The sequence below is a fragment of the Mizuhopecten yessoensis genome, unplaced genomic scaffold (genome assembly GCF_002113885.1).
Source record: "Mizuhopecten yessoensis strain PY_sf001 unplaced genomic scaffold, ASM211388v2 scaffold9685, whole genome shotgun sequence".
NCBI classification, from domain to species: domain Eukaryota; kingdom Metazoa; phylum Mollusca; class Bivalvia; order Pectinida; family Pectinidae; genus Mizuhopecten; species Mizuhopecten yessoensis.
Genome location: NW_018408171.1, coordinates 292,893 through 308,611, shown reverse-complemented (window position 1 = coordinate 308,611; position 15,719 = coordinate 292,893). Strand labels below are relative to the sequence as shown.

Sequence of the window (15,719 nt, the reverse complement as noted above, 5' to 3'; positions counted from 1 at the left end):
GGGGGGGTTACACTGGGTTAGAGACTATGTTAACTGGGTTAGAGACTATGTTACCTGGGTTAGAGACTATGTTACCTGGGTGAGAGACTATGTTACCTGGGTTAAAGACTATGTTACCTAGGCAGTGGGTTAGAGACTGTGTTACCTGGGTTAGAGACTATGCTACCTGGATTAAAGACTATGTTACCTGGGTTAGAGACTATGTTACCTTGGTTAGAGACTATTTTAGCTGGATTAAAGACTATGCTACCTGGTTTAGAGACTATGTTACACTGGGTTAGAGACAATGTTACCTGTGTTAGAGACTGTGTTACCTGGGTTAGAGACTATGTTACCTGGGTTAGAGACTAATTTACCTATGTTAAAGACTATGTTACCTTGGTTAGATACTATGTTACCTGGGTTAGAGTCATGTTGGAACTTCGTTTGAGGATATCCACCAGCCACTTGATGCCTTGGTCTGTGATGAGAGCACAGCCGTTAAGATCCACACCTGTGAGGTTATCCAATGGAGTCTGGAACAGGTCATGACAATATATATTGATAAAACATTTAATATTACAAAAGATTGCATTTATAAAACATGGTATTTATAATCATTTATAAAAACTGAAACTATTTTCCAATTTTGGCACTGTCAGCATCCCTGGGGGTAACACTTGCTCAAGTATAATCTTTGATTCCCTGGTCCAAAGAATGTTTGTTTTTGTAAATTTGTAAACTTGGTTGAAATATAATCAACTGTTCAAGATGATTAGGCTTTTAAATTCAAAAATACCATTCATTGTCCAGCTTTCTGATGAGTTACATTATTTCTATGCATAACAATTGATTCATAGGTCAAAGAGACCAATAGTGTAGTAATGTTTAAATGGAGAAGTTGATGGATGGATGACGGCCATCATACAGTGGTGTAGAGCTCTCCAGGCCAGGTGAGCTAATGAAACATTGCATTTATAAAACCATACAGTTATAACACCTTGTATCATAAAACATGTTCATTAAACATTGCAATTTTAATGCATTACATTTATAAAACAATGTTATATAAAATCATATTGACAAATATATTTTATGCTACCTTTGTGTCTAACGATTTCTTTATAAAAAATACATATGACAACCTCTTAAAGATAAAATATGTGGTTCCATGGTATAATTCATAGATCCAAACTGTTTATAATAAAATGTTTTGTATATATACATATTAACAAAGTATACCATTTGTTTTATAAAATATTGATGCTCTGTCCAATTCTCAATCCGATCCTTAAGCAAATTAAGTATTTTTATATAAGTGTTTTTTGCCTTGATTATGATTACATAACCGACAAAGTTTGGTGGTAATAAAAGTCAATAGAAGTTGCTATGTGGGACACATTACAGTTAGACTAACTATCTCCATTGTAAGTATTATCCTGGTACCAGACTTTACCTTGATGGACTGAAGCAGAGTCCACAGCACAGCGTCTGTACAGTAGCCATTGAGACGGAAGTCCACCAGTGTCACCTTTTCATTGATCATACTGGTCACTTCATTCTGTTTAACACAATCAATGTAATCTTTTAAACATCTCAAGTTAATTTCCATTTTCTCCATAAAATAAAGTTCAGTTTTTTTTATAGCATATGGTGAAAATATCACCCCATATATAATGTTATATAATTACATGTAGCTTGTTGAGTTGGATTGTCAGACCTTGAAATAGTCTGGTCAATTTGACATCACTGGAGTAATGTCACTTCCCCATTCCTTGTAAAGTGACATTTTAAATTTGCTGGAATAATGTAACTTCCCTATACCTTGTAGAGTGACATTTTAAATTTGACATCACTGGAGTAATGTCACTTCCCTATACCTTGTTGAGTGACATTTTAAATTTGACATCACTGGAATAATGTCACTTCCCTATACCTTGTTGAGTGACATTTTAAATTTGACATCACTGGAGTAATGTTACTTCCCCATTTCTTGTTGAGCGACATTTTATTTTCAAACCTTACCACAGTCTAGTGAATTTGATATCTCTGTAATAATGTCACTTACTTGTAGCTTATCAAGCGGAATGACACTGCGTAGCCTGGAAGTTTCCTTATCATACGTAAGGATGCTCCGGCTCTGTAGTAAGGGCGCTGACTCCTCCATGGCTTTGGTTTTGGCTCAGAGCTTTATCATGGTTGCAGGATCTAATAAACAAAGTAAAACCTTATTCACCAGAACATTGATAAGTGTGTTCTCCAGACTAAAACATGAGGACTCTTATACTTATTTGGGAAACAGTGAGTCTGGCAAGTATTCTCAGGGTTTTAGTTCTTTTTAAACACAATAAATTCTTTGTGCAGACCACTTTATTCTTTCTTTATGTCAATCTTTAAAACAGTTACAGTAATTAGATTTAACAACATGACAAATACTGTTTGCCAAAAGTCCATTCACACTATGAACTGATGCTGAAACTAATTTTGTCCATTTTACGCCTATTGAGGAATACTTAAAGATACAACTTTTGAAGACAAACCTAAAGATACATAGCAAGACACCTCATATCTAGCATAAACAATCTGACTTCTGAAACCTTAAGTCACAATGATCTCTTTAAGTTGCTTAACCTTAATCCAAAATGACATAAATTCATGTTTACATTACATGTGTGTTATAGTCTAGACAAGAGGCCCATGGGCCTTAACAGTCACCTGAGTCCTACAGTATTTATTTTTGTTGTTGAAATATGAAGTGGAGATAATGATGTCAATCATCCCTACCAACTGGAGTAAAAAATAGTTAAGTATAACTTTAAGTTAAGTTTGTCATCACCATAGGGCGATCAATCCTAGACGGAGTTTCAATTAAATCGGCCAGTATTAGAACTTGACTTTAAGTTTAAAATAGTTTTTCAAAATGGCGGCCGTGGTGGCCATATTGGATTTCTGATCGACCCGAAAAATAACAACACTTTGTCAGGGAGATGTCAGTAGCCATGCATCCCATGAAGTATCAATGAAATTCCTTCGACAATATTTCAGCTTATGTTGAAATTGTAAAATGTTTATGGACAACGCATGACGACGGACAAAGACGGACAGCAATAGTTCACTTGAGCTAAAGCTCAGGTGGCCTAAAATAGCCAAGGTATTTTCAGACATTCTTCTGGATATTCTGCCAAACTGGTTTTATTGATACTGTATTTTTATTGTTCTTCAAGTGTTTTTTGTTTAATCCATGTCAGTTGATTGAGAGATACTAGTACTTGTTTTCTCAGTTTCTGTGACTTATGTGCTGCTGTAGGCATTCATCTGAGAACTCGGGACCAAGTACTGTATAACATTAAACATCATAGGGTCCGGCCCCTGTATAAAGCTCTCTAGATCTCATGGCTGACTGTGGGGCTGGTAACATTCAGACTTTTAACTCAGTAATACTACCTTATTAAGGCAAGGGATTAATGAAAACATGTTCCTGGTAACTGCATGAACAGGTATGTTATTATACTAACAATTTACGTATTCTAATACAATGATGGATAGCCTAGTAGTTTTGTTGCTAGTATTTCACGTACCTACAGGCCGCGACAGATCTAGTGGATCTACACCTACTAATTAATTCAACAGTTCTGTGGTCGCTTGTGCTCTAGTATACTCACAACAGGTAAACATTTTTAGGTTATAAAGGATTTTAGGTTATGAAGGATTTATAACCTATTTCTGAAAATCATTTAGCTAACGAAATACATTGGTATGTATATCCTGAACATATACTGTTTGCTGCTAAAACGTGGACATACATTAGGTATTTACCTTGGAGGTATTGAGAGTATATTGCTAAGCCAACTCACAGTACACCAACTATACATAGATACCAGGCATACCCCACCTAGTACAGGTAATGACAGTACTAACTATTGATTACCTTTATATGGAATGTGTCCTAAGGTTGTGTCATTAAATCATTCATCCTAACACATCAAAGGAGTATACACCTTGTATGTACAGTAGAAATGAATTATAAGGAGTATTTCACCTTACAAAACACTCCACTAAGATATGAAGAAGTGCTTAGGACTTGCAGGAAAATGTCTTACGCATTAACTACACTGATTGTAGTGAGAATTAGTTTGTGATGTATGTAATCAATAACACTGAAGGATACTTCATATTAGCCATGCATGTCCTACGCACATTATCCACCAGAGAAGCTGCTCAATAGTGCCAAGCTACCTCTAGTCACACAGGAAACTACCCTATGAACCCAAACACCCATAACACAGAAGGCTGACATAGCTAAGGAACAGGCTGACAAAGAACAGAAGGCTGACATAGAACAAAAGGCTGACGTAGAACAGAAGGCTGACATAGAACAGAAGGCTGACATAGCTAAGGAACAGGCTGACGTAGCTAAAGAACAGGCTGACGTAGCTAAAGAACAGACTGACATAGCTAAAGAACAGGCAGACATAGCTAAAGAACAGGCTGACATTACTAAAGAACAGGCTGACATAGCTAAAGAACAGGCTAATATAGAACAGAAGGCTGACGTAGAACAGGCTGACACAGAATTGAAGGCTGACATAGAAAAGAAGGATGACATAGAACAGAAGGATGACATAGAACAGGCTGACATAGAAAAGAAGGCTGACATAGAAAAGAAGGCTTACATAGAACAGAAGGCTGACGTAGACCAGGCTGACCCAGAATTGAAGGCTGACATAGAACAGAAGGCTGACGTAGAACAGGCTGACATTAGAGCCTGACGTAGAACAGGCTGACATAGAACAGAAGGCTGACGTAGAACAGAAGGATGACATAGAACAGAAGGCTGACATAGAACAGAAGGCTGACATAGAACAGAAGGCTGACATAGAACAGAAGGCTGACGTAGAACAGGCTGACATAGGAGCCTGACGTAGAACAGGCTGACATAGAACAGAAGGCTGACGTAGAACAGAAGGATGACATAGAACAGGCGGCTGACATAGAACAGAAGGCTGACATAGAACAGAAGGCTGACGTAGAACAGGCTGACATAAGAGCCTGACGTAGAACAGGCTGACATAGAACAGAAGGCTGACGTAGAACAGAAGGATGACATAGAACAGGCTGACATAGAACAGAAGGCTGACATAGAACAGAAGGATGACATAGAACAGAAGGCTGACATAGAACAGAAGACTGACATAGAACAAAAGGCTGACATAGAACAGAAGGCTGACATAGAACAGAAGACTGACATAGAACAAAAGGCTGACATAGAACAGAAGGCTGACATAGAACAGGAGGCTGACGTAGCTAAAGAACAGGCTGACGTAGCTAAAGAACAGACTGACATAGCTAAAGAACAGGCTGACAAAGCTAAAGGACAGGCTGACATTACTAAGCTAAAGAATATCGACATAGACCTGGCTGACATACTAACAAAGAACAGAAGACTGACATAGAACAAAAGGCTGACATAGAACAGAAGGCTGACATAGAACAGAAGGCTGACGTAGAACAGGCTGACGCAGAACAGAAGGCTGACATAGAACAGAAGGCTGCCGTAGAACAGAAGGCTGACATAGAACAGAAGGCTGACATAGAAAAGAAGGCTGATATAGCTAAAGAACAGGCTGACGTAGCTAAAGAACAGGCTGGCGTAGCTAAAGAACAGGCTGACATAGAACTGAAGGCTGACATAGAACAGAAGGCTGACATAGAACAGAAGGCTGACATAGTAAAGAAGGCTGACATAGAACAGAAGGCTGAAATAGAAAAGAAGGCTGACATAAAACAGACGGCTGACATAGAACAGAAGGCTGATAAAGCTAAAGAACAGGCTGACGTAGCTAAAGAACAGGCTGCCGTAGCTAAAGAACAGGATGGCGTAGCTAAAGAACAGGCTGACCTAGAACTGAAGGCTGACATAGAACAGAAGGCCGACATGGAACAGAAGGCTGACATAGAACAGAGGGCAGACATAGAAAAGAAGGCTGACATAGAACAGAAGGCTGATATAGCTAAAGAACAGGCTGACGTAGCTAAAGAACAGGATGGCGTAGCTAAAGAACAGGCTGACATAGAACTGAAGGCTGACATAGAACAAAAGGCTGAAATAGAACAGAAGGCTGACATAGAACAGAAGGCTGATATAGCTAAAGAACGGGCTGACGTAGCTAAAGAACAGGATGGCGCCGACGTAGAACAGAAGGACGTAGCTAAAGAACAGACTGACATTACTAAAGAACAGGCTGACATAGCTAAAGAACAGGCTAATATAGAACAGAAGGCTGACATAGAACAGGCTGACACAGAATTGAAGGCTGACATAGAACAGAAGGCTGACATAGAACAGAAGGCTGACATAGAACAGAAGGCTGACGTAGAACAGAAGGCTGACGTAGAACAGGCTGACGTAGAACAGAAGGCTGACTTAGAACAGGCTGACATAGAACAGAAGGCTGACATAGAAAAGAAGGCTGACGTAGAACAGGCTGACGTAGAACAGAAGGCTGATGTAGAACAGAAGGCTGATGTAGAACAGGCTGACATAGAACAGAAGGCTGACATAGAACAGAAGGCCGACGTAGAACAGAAGGCTGACGTAGAGCAGAAGGCTGACGAAGAACAGGCTGACATAGAACAGAAGGCTGACGTAGAACAGAAGGCTGACATAGAACAGGCTGACGTAGAACAGAAGGCTGACATAGAACAGAAGGCTGACGTAGAACAGAAGGCTGACGTAGAACAGGCTGACATAGAACAGAAGGCTGACGTAGAACAGAAGGCTGACGTAGAACAGGCTGACGTAGAACAGAAGGCTGACGTAGAACAGAAGGCTGATGTAGAACAGGCTGACATAGAACAGAAGGCTGACATAGAACAGAAGGCTGACGTAGAACAGAAGGCTGACGTAGAACAGGCTGACATAGAACAGACTGATTTAGAACAGAAGGCGGACGTAGAACAGAAGGCTGACGTAGAACAGAAGGGTGACGTAGAACAGAAGGCTGACGCAGAACAGAAGGCTGGTGTAGAACAGAAGTCTGGTGTAGAGGATACGAGATCCACTACCAGTATGGTGAAGAGGATATGAGATCACATAGAAAAGAAGGCTGACATAGGACAGAAGGCTGACATAGGACAGAAGGCTGACGTAGCTAAAGAACATGCTGACATAGAACTGAAGGCTGACATAGAACTGAAGGCTGACATAGAACATAAGGCTGACATAGAAAAGACGGCTGACCTAGAACAGAAGGCTGCCGTAGAACAGAAGGCCGACGTAGAACAGAAGACTGACATAGAACAGAAGCCTGACATAGAAAAGGCTGACATAGAACATAAGGCTGACATAGAAACGGCTGATTTAGAACAGAAAGCGGACGTAGAACAGAAGGGTGACGTAGAACAGGCTATAGCTAAAGAACAAGCTGACGTAGCTAAAGAACAGACTGACATAGCTAAAGAACAGACTGACATAGATAAAGAACAGGCTAATATATAACAGAAGGCTGATATAGCTAAAGAACAAGCTGACGTAGCTAAAGAACAGACTGACATAGATAAAGAACAGGCTAATATAGAACAGAAGGCTGCCGTAGGAAAGGCTGACATAGAAACGGCTGATTTAGAACAGATGGCGGACGTAGAACAGAAGTCTGGTGTAGAGGGTATGACATCCACTACCAGCCTGGTGTAGAGGATAGGAGATCCACTACCAGACTGGTGTATAGGATACTAGATCCACCACCAGTGTGGTGTAGAGAATATGACATCCACTATAACAGTCATGTGTAGAGGATATGGCATCCACTACCAGTCTGTTGTAGAGGATATGAGTTCCACAACCAGTCTGGAGTAGAGGAAACGAGATCCACGACCAGTCTGCTGTAGAGGATATGAGAGCCACTACCAGTCTGGGGTAGAGGATATGAGAGCCACCACCAGTCTGGAGTAGAGGAAACGAGATCCACTACCATTCTGGTGTAGAGGATCCGAGATCCAATAACAGTCTGGTGTAGAGAATACGCGTTCCACTACCAGTCTGTTGTAGAGGATATGAGTTCCACAACCAGTCTGGAGTAGAGGATATGAGAGCCACTACCAGTCTGGAGTAGAGGATATGAGATACACCACCAGTCCGGTGTAGAGGATACGAGGTCCACTACCAGGCTGGTGTAGAGGATACGAGATACACTACAAGTCTGGTGAAGAGGATATGAGATCGACCACCAGTCTGGTGTCGAGGATCTGAGATCCGCCACCAGTCTGGTGTAGGAACAGGCTGACGTAGCTAAAGAACAGGCCGACATTACTAAAGAACAGGCTGACGCAGCTAAAGAACAGGCCGACATTACTAAAGAACAGGCTGACGCAGCTAAAGAACAGGCCGACATTACTAAAGAACAGGCTGGCGTAGCTAAAGAACATGCTGACATAGAACTGAAGGCTGACATAGAACAGCCTGATTTACAAAAGAAGGCGGACGTAGAACAGAAGACTGACATAGAACAGAAGGCTGCCGTAGAACAGAAGGCAGGCGTAGAACAGGCTGACATTAGAGCCTGACGTAGAACAGGCTGACGTAGGACAGAAGGCTGACATAGAAACGGCTGATTTAGAACAGATGGCGGACGTAGAACAGAAGGGTGACGTAGAACAGGCTATAGCTAAAGAACAGACTGACATAGATAAAGAACAGGCTAATATATAACAGAAGGCTGACGCAGAACAGAAGGGCTGACATTACTAAAGAACAGGCTAATATATAACAGAAGGCTGATATAGATAAAGACCAGGCTGACGTAGCTAAAGAACATGCTGACATAGAACTGAAGGCTGACATAGAAACGGCTGATTTAGAACAGATGGCGGACGTAGAACAGAAGTCTCGTGTAGAGGATATGAGTTCCACAACCAGTCTGGTGAAGAGGATATGAGATCGACCACCAGTCTGGTGGAGAGGATCCGAGATCCACCACCATGCTGATGTAGAGGATACGAGTTCCACCACCAGTCTGGCGTAGAGGATATGACATCCACTACCAGTCTGGTGTAGAGGATATGACATCCACTATACCAGTCATGTGTAGAGGATATGACATCCACTACCAGTCTGGTGTAGAGGATATGAGATCCACCACCAGTCTGGTGTAGAGGATATGAGATCCACTACCAGTCTGGTGTAGAGGATATGAGATCCACCACCAGTCTGGTGTAGAGGATATGAGATCCACCACCAGTCTGGTGTAGAGGATATGACATACACTACCAGTCTTGTGTAGAGGATATGAGATCCACTACCAGAAATCTATCATTAAAAGCAGCTCAGTGCTTTATATACAATGTACAACAGATAAGGCTGTACAGTATAGCCAGAACAGAAGGCAAATTACAACAGTAGCATTTTAGGTTTATCAACAGTGACAGTATCACCTTAATCAAGAGATTGACAAAGACAATAGAAATATATGCTTCTAAATATGCTATAAATCACAATCCTTTCTTCTAAACCTTCCAACAATATTTCTTCTTCATAATTGGTACAAGTTTTAAGTATAAGCTAAGGGGTGATCATGGGCTTAATTGATCCAATCTGAATAAGTGACCTTGATCTTTCTTCATTATAATTTAAGGAGATTATATATTTTTTGTTTTCATTCATAAAACACCACCAGGTACTACATAGATTTCAAAGGTTTACAATATAGTTTTACCAAGTGTTGTTTTTCAATTCCAATTGAGGAATTATGACCACTGTTGAGGGGGGGGGGGGTAAATACTCACTCAGGGTGACTCTATAGGGATAGCGGTCTGTCAAACATTACACATAACATTTTATAAGAAGGCAATGACATTGCAAGTTTAATCAATTTTATTTATTGTCATAGTTTAAACATTAATAATATATAAACACATGGCAAGCTCAATTGACAGTTTAACTAACAGGTCCTACATAACAGTCAGTGCTTAAATTAAATGTCCAATTGCTATGAAAAACACAAATATTTCTATTACATTTAAATACAGAAAAATTGTCTATAGTAACAAAGCAAAAATATTATAAACAGATCACTTGAACAGTTGAACAGGTGATGAGTGGTATTTACAAGTTCTTTGTTTTGACATATATATATATGATATTGAGGTAAAAAGTCGATAGAAAATGCTGACACTAGTTTTTTATTACACTATGTTAGTATGTAAGTCATTTTATATCGCCTTGCATGCATGGCGTCAACCAATTACCACATGCCTGTCAACTCTTACCTGTAATCAATGGCATACAACAGGTAAAATACCTGAACGCGTCCACGTGCGTGTGAAATACGTATCCCGCACCAAATATAGATTCCCTAGTAACGTATTGGGTTGTACTCTCGTCCAAATATTTGTGTATGGAAGGCTTTCTACAACAAAACAACCGACACCAGACATGTAGATACCGGGTAGGATGTGCTAGTTATCTCCCTTTAGTATGGCCGTTATGTTGTCATAATAAACAGCTCTCGAGAGGGGGCTCTCAGGGGTAATCGATAGTTTAATTCCGTGATACACAGATATATTAATGTAGCACGTGCTATGGATAGTCTGTGCGAATACCTACTACACGAAAGGGACATCCGTAGACCCGCCATCACAACGCAGGATATGTTTATATTATAGATTCTCTCCATTGATTTATTTCTCCCTTTTTTCCTCTTCTCTGAAGAGTTTTCAAGCATAACTTCGGTAACAAAAAAAGTATCTATAGGTCTCGAATTGCGAGCGTCTCTGTTGCTTGTGTAATTGTCGTTATAGACGTCAGACTTCTTTTAGTGTACGAGTGAAATCTATGTCTTGAGTACCGTAATACCCGGTTGGTTTAATAATAATAATATTTATTCAGGTAAAAGGCAGATAATACGTACACGTATTACACATTTTTCAGATTGTCTCTCTTGATAAGGATCAAGATAATTGTACCAATTATGAAGAAATATTTATATATATATATTATCACAGATGTTATTTATATTATGTATGCCATATACCACGGACTTAGATCTAATCTAATTCCGTGCATATACCTAGTAATCATGCAACCAGCTAGTGTTAAAAACTGGATTGGATTCGATTAATTTAGGCCTTTAAATTACATGGAATAACCCATAAAGCCACATTGTGGCTTAATTCCAATATGGTGTCCCTTTGATCTAAATAAATCAATTCAATTCAAAAAACAGTTACATAATTATATAATAGGTATTGATCGTTTGATAATACCATTATGCATAAGACAGTCTTTTATAAAAATAGATATAAAATGTTATAAAAAAAAAAAAAAAAAAAACTATTTTGTCTTGTATCTGTTACCGTGGCGTTCTGGCATCCCCTACCTAACAAGCCCTGGAGAGCAGGTGATCGGGCATCCCCTACCTAACAAACCCTGGAGAGCAGGTGATCGGGCATCCCCTACCTAACAAGCCCTGGGGAGCAGGTGATCGGGCATCCCCTACCTAACAAGGCCTGGAGAGCAGGTGATCGGCATCCCCTACCTAAAAAGCCCTGGAGAGCAGGTGATCGGCATCCCCTACCTAAAAAGCCCTGGAGAGCAGGTGATCGGGAATCCCCTACCTAACAAGCCCTGGAGAGCAGGTGTTCGGGCATCCCCTACCAAACAAGCCCTGGAGAGCAGGTGATCGGGTATCCCCTACCTAACAAGCCCGGGAGAGCAGGTGATCGGGCATCCCCTACCTAACAAACCCTGGAGAGCAGGTGATCGGGCATCCCCTACCAAACAAGCCCTGGAGAGCAGGTGATCGGGTATCCCCTACCTAACAAGCCCGGGAGAGCAGGTGATCGGGCATCCCCTACCTAACAAGCCCTGGAGGGCAGGTGATCGGGCATCCCCTACCTAACAAGCCCTGGAGCGCAGGTGATCGGCATCCGCTACCTAACAAGCCCTGGAGGGCAGGTGATCGGGCATCCCCTACCTAACAAGCCCTGGAGAGCAGGTGATCGGCATCCGCTACCTAACAAGCCCTGGAGAGCAGGTGATCGGGTATCCCCTACCTAACAAGCCCTGGAGAGCAGGTGATCGGGCATCCCCTACCTAACAAGCCCTGGAGAGCAGGTAATCGGGCATCCCCTACCTAACAAGCCCTCCTTCGTTCCATGTACCAGATATATTATAGGAGACATAAACTTACTTGTCCCATAGGCTATAATCAATAAAATACATGATGCTGGTAGTTGAATGATATAAAATATGAAGTGATTAACCATATAACGGCATTTAAACAATTAAATATATATAGTATTAACTAGTACTTAAAATGGTACTTGCCAAAGGCTGGTGTTTGGGCCAATCCGTACCGACCAAACCCTTAGACATTAACGTACAGTAATTGATTGGCATGTACCGGTATATAACTTAAACTAATAAAAACAAGTTGAAATAAATAAGATAGTAACAAGTGTATCCCGTATGGAATAGTTTAAATCTGATACAACCAATACATTTTAACCAATTGAATTTTATTAAAATCTGTTTGCTTCTTGCAGAAGAGGGCTGTTGGTGGTTTGGCCAGTCCTACCAACCAAACCCTCTTATTGCATAAAGTAATAGTAATTGACACTTTGTCACAACATAAAAAGGTGGAATATAAATAGGATTTAAGTCAGAAGTATAATGCCTTTGAATAATTCAATTGACAAATTTTAACAAGTTTATCTAAGTTAATTGCCACTTGCAGAAAAGGGCTGGTGGTTGGGCCAATCCCTACCGACCAAACTCTCATTCTGCATATTAAGTAACAATATAGTATAATTTAATAACAGTGTTTATGATACTATTTGAATTAAGAAATAATAGAGTATATCACTGAAATTTCACCATTACCCTTTCACAAAATCACATTTTTGTTCCGATCTAAACTTTGATGTTAAATGTTGTTTGACCAGAATTTTGAACCTGTGTAAGTTGTTGGTTGCCTTAATATTATCTGGTAATGCGTTCCAGTCCTTTATTGCATTGTAAGAGAAATATGTGGACTCTACCCCACTTATATCATGTGTATAAAAGTTACATTGGGTTGATCTTGTACACCTCTTGTTGTTCCTTTCAAAACCTTCATTCATATACGTTGGACTTTGTTCATGAAAAAAAAAAAAAAAACATGGTTTAATCTTAGTTGAACCACTCTATTACTTACATCCAACATATTCAATTTTTCCAGTTCTGCAAAAGTTAGTCTTTTCCTCCAATCTTAATCCAAAGTAAAACGTTTTAAGTAACTTGAAGTTTGTGTTCAAGGTTTTTGGAGATACCCTCGTACAAAGATGAGCAAGCATAGTCAAAACGACATTGGATTAGTGCCGAGCAGAGTGGGTTTTTTTATGACAAAGATAGACTTTTTCTGTTTCGGTATAAACATTTTTGTCTCTGATTAATTTTCTGTATAGCATTGTTCACAATATGTTGTCCTGAAAGAAACTGGTCTAAGATTACACCCACATATTTTACATGTGGTTTGGACTCGTTGCGTTTGATTTTAAAACAAGCAGAAGCTAAATTTCTCAATTTTCCTTTAGGACCAAATAGGACACTTTCTGTTTTCCCAAGATGAAGTGAAAGTTTATTATCTACGAGCCAATCATGACAGGATTCCAGGGGTTTTGGATAATTTATCTGATATTATGTTGGGGTCTTTGTGTGAAATAATAGTAGCACTATCATCTGCATATAGTAGGAGATTGCACTCGGAGTCGATACTTATCTGCATGTCATTAACATACGTTAAAAATAAAAGTGGGCCTAGTATACTACACTGGGGTACCCCACAGCTAGCTAGTTTACATCTTCAGTGTTGGAATTTGTTTTGTTAACTTGAACAGGTTGTTTTCTTTGCATGAGATAAGATTTACACCATGCAATAGACTCAATACCCATACATTTAAGTTTTTCATAAAGAATATCATTGTCAACTTATTAAATGCTTTTTGTAAATCTAAAAGTACCATGCCTGTAAAAAGACCTTTAGCTGCCTGGGACTTAGTATAGTCTACACGATGGATGAGGCAAGAATCAGCTGAATGAGATGTTCCAAATCCTGACTGGTGTTTGTTTCCAGTTGTTTGTATACTGTCCTATCAAGTATTTTTTATACAATGCAGGGAATACTGACTGGCCGATAGTTTTCAGTCTTTAATCTATCACAGTTTTTGAATACAGACTTTACTATTTACCCTCAGTTATAGATGTATTGATCAGAAAAGTAATTTGAATTTTTAACACTGATGCTGCATCTTTTAGAAAGCGAGCTGGAATGCCATCCAGGCCTGTACTTTTAGATGTTTTAAGATTAGAAAGTTCTTTATACGCAAATGATTCACTAATATGTTACCAATGAAATTTGAATAAAAGCCTCTAAATAAATAAGAAGTAGTATTGTAAATTTCCTTACAGCTTGGCAGTCTTTCCACAAGTTTGGCAGCAATAGTTGTAAAATATAAGTTAAAATAATTGGCAATAGAAAATCCATCATGGCAATTTTTGCTATTTATGTTAAGTACGACTTTTGTATCCTTTTCATAGCCAAGTTTTCAAAAACTTTTCCATAGATTTTTAGAGCTGTTCTTATTTTCAAATATTTGTTCATCAAAATAATCAACCTTGGCTTTTTACATTTCCTTTGAACTAAATTTCTGTAATAGCAGAAAGTTTTGTTATCTTCAGTTTTACCTGACTTTTTAAATGTAAGTAAAATAAATCTCTCTGCTAGATAAGATCCAAAATTTCAGCAGACATCCATGGTTCTATTCGTTGTTTGATACGAACTTCTTTGACTGGATCAACTTCATCAAGTACTATCATAAATATATTACAGAAAGAGGTCCATGACTCGATCGTTTACATCTTTACCATTAAAACATTCTTCCCATTTGGATTCAGCTAATTTCCTAACAAACATATCTTTGTCATAATGTTTGGTTGGACGTATAGTTACATCATTGTGCCTGTCAAAAACACCTTTTGTTGGTTTTTCTGGTACAGTACGTTAAAACATGGTCACTGATACCAACAGGGATAACACCTGACTAACTAATGCGTTCTTTATTGTTACAGATAATGTGATCAATAAGTGATTTGCTGGTTTCAGTTATCCGTGTAGCATGCATAATAATTTGGTTAAAATCAAATAATTTCAAAACATTGCTTTAAGATTGATAAAGGCCCTTGCTTATCAAGGCAATATTGACGTCTCCAAGAATAATAGTTTCGCAGTCTGCTCTTAGTTGCAGCACTATGTTTTCAAACTGTTCTCCTATAAAATCAGATTGTTTGGGTGGTCTGTAGCAGGTGCCAACAATGATAGGTTTGGTTTTAGGCAAGTGTACTTCGATAAAAAGAGTTAACGCCAGATCGCCTCTTATGCAAACTCCGCCCCTGACCTTTTCCTGTCTTTTCTGACTACTTTATATCCCTCGATGTCAATCCTGAGTTAGTCACTGAGCTATCCAGCCTGGTTTTAGTTATAGATAAAATCACTGCTCTGGAATTGTTAGCTACTAATTGGAGTTCACTGATTTAAGGTAAAATTGATCGGGCATTCAAATGTAAAAAAATGTAGTCCCTTTTGTTTAAAACATTGGAAGTGATCAGAGTTCTCAGTAGATGGAAATTTAGCGGTATAAGGGAGATCACTCTCGTCGTCCGAATCTTTTTTTTACATTTTTGTCCTAAATTTCAAAGTTACCCGATT

General features: G+C 39.3%; 2 protein-coding genes across 2 annotated transcripts in view; one reads left to right on the top strand and one right to left on the bottom strand.

Moving 5' to 3' along the window:
- The window catches only part of LOC110458668, a 168,477-nt gene extending 158,068 nt beyond the window's left edge, over positions 1-10,409 (bottom strand). Inside the window, exons 1-4 of the mRNA XM_021510496.1 lie at positions 10,243-10,409; positions 2,048-2,187; positions 1,436-1,540; positions 399-515 (exon numbers count right to left, since the gene is read on the bottom strand). Coding sequence (XP_021366171.1) covers positions 399-515; positions 1,436-1,540; positions 2,048-2,146 — 321 coding nt within the window. The 5' untranslated portion in view covers positions 2,147-2,187; positions 10,243-10,409. The remainder of the gene's footprint in view (positions 1-398; positions 516-1,435; positions 1,541-2,047; positions 2,188-10,242) is intronic.
- On the top strand, positions 2,251-8,912 carry LOC110458658 (myosin-3-like). The gene is made up of 7 exons (XM_021510466.1): positions 2,251-2,280; positions 4,266-4,721; positions 5,043-5,300; positions 5,420-7,046; positions 7,077-7,465; positions 8,251-8,514; positions 8,748-8,912. Exons 1-7 carry the CDS (start codon positions 2,251-2,253, stop codon positions 8,910-8,912), a joined length of 3,189 nt encoding a protein of 1,062 aa, XP_021366141.1.
- Positions 10,410-15,719: the final 5,310 nt, after the last annotated feature.

What these genes read in the sequence shown, in the direction of transcription:
- LOC110458658 (XM_021510466.1), top strand. Translation starts at nt 2,251, where the DNA reads ATGAGGACTCTTATACTTATTTGGGAAACA. An exon ending in ACATAGAACAGAAGGCTGAC is followed by an intron (nt 4,722 to 5,042) that starts GTAGAACAGGCT and finishes GACGTAGAACAG; the next exon opens with GCTGACATAGAACAGAAGGC. An exon ending in GGATACGAGATCCACTACCA is followed by an intron (nt 7,047 to 7,076) that starts GTATGGTGAAGA and finishes GAGATCACATAG; the next exon opens with AAAAGAAGGCTGACATAGGA.